The sequence below is a fragment of the Etheostoma cragini genome, chromosome 24, assembly GCF_013103735.1.
Source record: "Etheostoma cragini isolate CJK2018 chromosome 24, CSU_Ecrag_1.0, whole genome shotgun sequence".
Lineage (NCBI taxonomy): Eukaryota > Metazoa > Chordata > Actinopteri > Perciformes > Percidae > Etheostoma > Etheostoma cragini.
This window is the reverse complement of record NC_048430.1, coordinates 230,701-234,587: the sequence shown is the minus strand read 5'-3', so window position 1 is coordinate 234,587 and position 3,887 is coordinate 230,701. Positions and strand designations below refer to the sequence as shown.

General features: G+C 43.8%; 1 protein-coding gene across 1 annotated transcript in view; it reads left to right on the top strand.

Annotated features, from left to right (window-relative positions):
* The window catches only part of clcn4 (chloride channel, voltage-sensitive 4), a 13,668-nt gene that overhangs the window by 7,220 nt on the left and 2,561 nt on the right, over positions 1-3,887 (top strand). The window contains exons 6-9 of the mRNA XM_034864315.1: positions 269-475; positions 1,675-1,755; positions 1,969-2,514; positions 3,341-3,527. Coding sequence (XP_034720206.1) covers positions 269-475; positions 1,675-1,755; positions 1,969-2,514; positions 3,341-3,527 — 1,021 coding nt within the window. The remainder of the gene's footprint in view (positions 1-268; positions 476-1,674; positions 1,756-1,968; positions 2,515-3,340; positions 3,528-3,887) is intronic.

Below are 3,887 nucleotides of genomic sequence, written 5' to 3'. Positions count from 1 at the left end.
CGGTCCACTCAATCCCCAGAAGTACTCTCTCTCCCCTTAATACTCGGTCCACTCAATCCCCAGAAGTACTCTCTCTCCTTGCTGTCGCGCACCGGAGAATAATCAACCAATCAGTGTTTAAGGGACGGCTCCGCTGCATTTGCGAACAGCTGATGCAACTGGGGATTTCAAGTTGTCACAGTGTGGACCTTTTTTTTTTTACCACGCAACACAGATTAAACGTCAACTTCCCTTATTCACAGACACTGATATTTGTGTTTTTGTGCAGATCAAGACGATCCTGAGCGGCTTCATCATCCGGGGCTACCTGGGGAAGTGGACCCTGCTGATCAAGACGGTCACCCTGGTTCTGGCGGTGTCGTCGGGTCTCAGCCTGGGGAAGGAGGGCCCTCTGGTCCACGTGGCCTGCTGCTGCGGGAACCTCTTCTGTAGTCTCTTCTCCAAGTACAGCAAGAACGAGGGCAAGCGCCGAGAGGTACGCCGCTGGTAAAACACCTGAACGCCACGCTGAACTTTTGAGCTCATCAGATTTCTGAAATACACACACGTCAGAGGTTTATTTGTCAGGACGTAATCAAGTGTTTCATGCTCACATTTAGCAGAACAATACGCTTAATTATGTCCTTTTGATTATGAGTTTCCTCTTTTAAAACAACTGTATTAACAAATGAACTCACATAAACCAAACATCACAGTTTAAACAAGACGTAGAATAAAATAAGGAAGTTTTACAGAGACTTTATGTCGCATTCAAATATCCAGTTTCCATCTTTTTCAGACTTTTTTGGCCTGATTTGGTGTTAAGGACTCCTTTCAAGGGGATAATGTAGATTTAAATCTGGAAATATAATCACATGTTATGTTTTAAAGGTTTTTATTGTGAGGCATCATTCCAAAGATAACAAAACATGGTGTTAGCACGCTGCTTTTCCACATAAGCCAACATAATGTCAATAATGCCCTACGAAGAACACACTTCAGATAAAAATTAAAATTAAAAATACAGACATGAATGAAAACAAAATCAATTTTATTTAACTGAATTAACATAATCGTATTATACTACTACTATACTTTAACTTTTGGAACATCACCTGCAAAACGTAATTATATTTAGATTTTAAATGACTGAGATAGATAGATAGATAGAGATATAGAGATAGATAGATAGATAGATATATAGAGAGAGAGAGATAGATAGATAGATAGATAGATAGATAGATAGAGATGGAGATAGATAGATATGGAGATAGATACATAGAGATGGAGATAGATAGATAGATAGATAGAGATGGAGATAGATAGATAGAGATGGAGATAGATAGATATGTAGATAGATAGATATGTAGATAGATATGTAGATAGATAGATATGTAGATAGATAGATAGATAGATAGATAGATAGATAGATATGGAGATAGATATATATGTAGGTAGATAGATAGATATGTAGATAGATAGATATGTAGATAGATAGATATGTAGATAGATAGATATGTAGATAGATAGATAGATAGATAGATAGATAGATAGATATGGAGATAGATAGATATGTAGGTAGATAGATAGATATGTAGATAGATAGATAGATATGTAGGTAGGTAGATAGATAGATAGATAGATAGATAGATTTTTTGGGACTGTGCATCTGACCTCTGACCTCTGACCTTTCAGGTGTTATCGGCTGCAGCAGCAGCTGGCGTGTCGGTGGCCTTCGGTGCCCCGATCGGAGGAGTTCTGTTCAGCCTGGAAGAGGTTTGTTAAAAACCACCCGTCCTCCCGCTGCATTAGTTAGCAAAAAAAAAAAATGCAGATAGCCCTATATCGGGAAATGCCTAATATCGGCCGATAATATCAAACCGCCGATATATCACACATCCGTCTTTTGTCCCTCCACAGCTTTTCTGTCTCTCTCCAGTAGTTACGAGGTATCCTGTCTCTAAAACCAGTCCCCCGTGTCTCCTGCAGGTCAGTTACTACTTCCCTCTGAAGACTCTGTGGCGGTCCTTTTTCGCCGCCCTGGTCGCCGCCTTCACGCTGCGCTCCATCAACCCGTTTGGCAACAGCCGCCTGGTGCTCTTCTACGTGGAGTACCACACGCCGTGGTACATGGCGGAGCTGGTGCCCTTCATCCTCCTGGGGGTTTTCGGCGGCCTCTGGGGGACCCTCTTCATCCGGGCCAACATCGCCTGGTGCCGTCGCAGGAAGACCACCCAGCTGGGGAAGTACCCGGTCCTGGAGGTCATCGCCGTGACGGGTATCACGGCCGTGCTGGCGTTCCCGAACCCGTACACGCGTCGCAGCACCAGCGAGCTCATCTCGGAGCTGTTCAACGACTGCGGCGCGTTGGAGTCGTCGCAGCTGTGCGATTACGTCAATAACCCCAACATGAGCCGGCCCGTGGACGACATCCCGGACCGACCCGCCGGGCCCGGGGTCTACAACGCCCTCTGGCAGCTCGCCCTGGCTCTCGTCTTTAAAATCGTCATCACCATTTTCACCTTCGGCATGAAGGTCAGTAAGAGAAAGAGGATGGGGAATATAAAATCTCCCCCTTTAAAGGCCTTTACACACGGGGGACGTGACACATAAATTACACAAAAATGTGTAAATTGTAAAGTGAGATAACTTTTAGCGAAATACTCTTGAGTTAGTTTATTTCCCAGTATGTCTAGGGCTTTTATTGTGAAAGGGACGAGCGTTAACGCTGTTTTTGTCAAGTTTGAAAGGACTTCAAAAGTTTGTCGTCTGTATAATCCAAGTTTCTGAGAGCAGCCTCCTTGTTGTTGTGTCATGATTGGTCATAAGTAAACAATGCAACGTGATTGGTTGATGATCTACCTCCATTCTGAAGAAAATTATTATTATTATTATTATTATTAATATTTATCGCAGCGTAATATTCACGTTTTGTGTGAAAGTTAGGTATGGGGGGGCAGTAACTCAGTCTGTATGGAGTTGGGTTGGGAACCAGAGGGTCGCTGGTTCAAGTCCCCGTACGGACCAGAGTATGGGGGTGGACTGGTAGCTGGAGAGGTGACAGCTCACATCCTGGGCACTGCCAACTTGAGCAAGGCACCAAATCCCCAACTGCCTTTCCACTCCATATTATTATTATTATTATTATTATTATGTCAAAAATAAGAGTTGAATGTTGATATATTACATGAAAAATGTCCCCAGTGTGAAAAGGCTTTCAGGGTGCATTATTAATTTAAAAACTAATTACTAAGCTAATTTTTTATTTAATTTTACTGTACATACTCTCTGTGCTTCCACAAGATAATAATGTTACAAAGAGTGTTGGGAGACCCAAGAAAAGCTTCTGTTTCCCGTCCAGATCCCGTCAGGTCTCTTCATTCCCAGCATGGCTGTCGGAGCCATCGCGGGCCGGATCGTCGGGATCGCCGTGGAGCAGATGGCGTACCACCACCACGACTGGATCATCTTCAAGAACTGGTGCCGGCCCGGCGCCGACTGTGTTACACCGGGACTCTACGCCATGGTGGGGGCCGCCGCGTGTCTGGGTGAGTTCTTAAACTGCATCTCTAGATCTTTAGATCTCTAGATCTCTCGCCAAGTTTCCATCCACTTGTCAATCAAATTATCTGAAGTTTGGATTAAAAACACTTTTGTAAATAAAGCCGGTGAAAGTGGGTTTCCATCTAACGGCTTCCACCCTCATGTTGTCCTCATATTGTCTTCATGTTGTCCTCATGTTGTCTTCATGTTGTCCTCATGTTGCCCTCATGTTGTCCTCATATTGTCTTCATGTTGCCCTCATGTTGCCCTCATGTCGTCCTCATATCGTCCTCATGTTGTCCTCATGTTGTCTTCATGTTGTCTTCATGTTGTCCTCATGTTGTCCTCATGTTGTCTTCATGTTG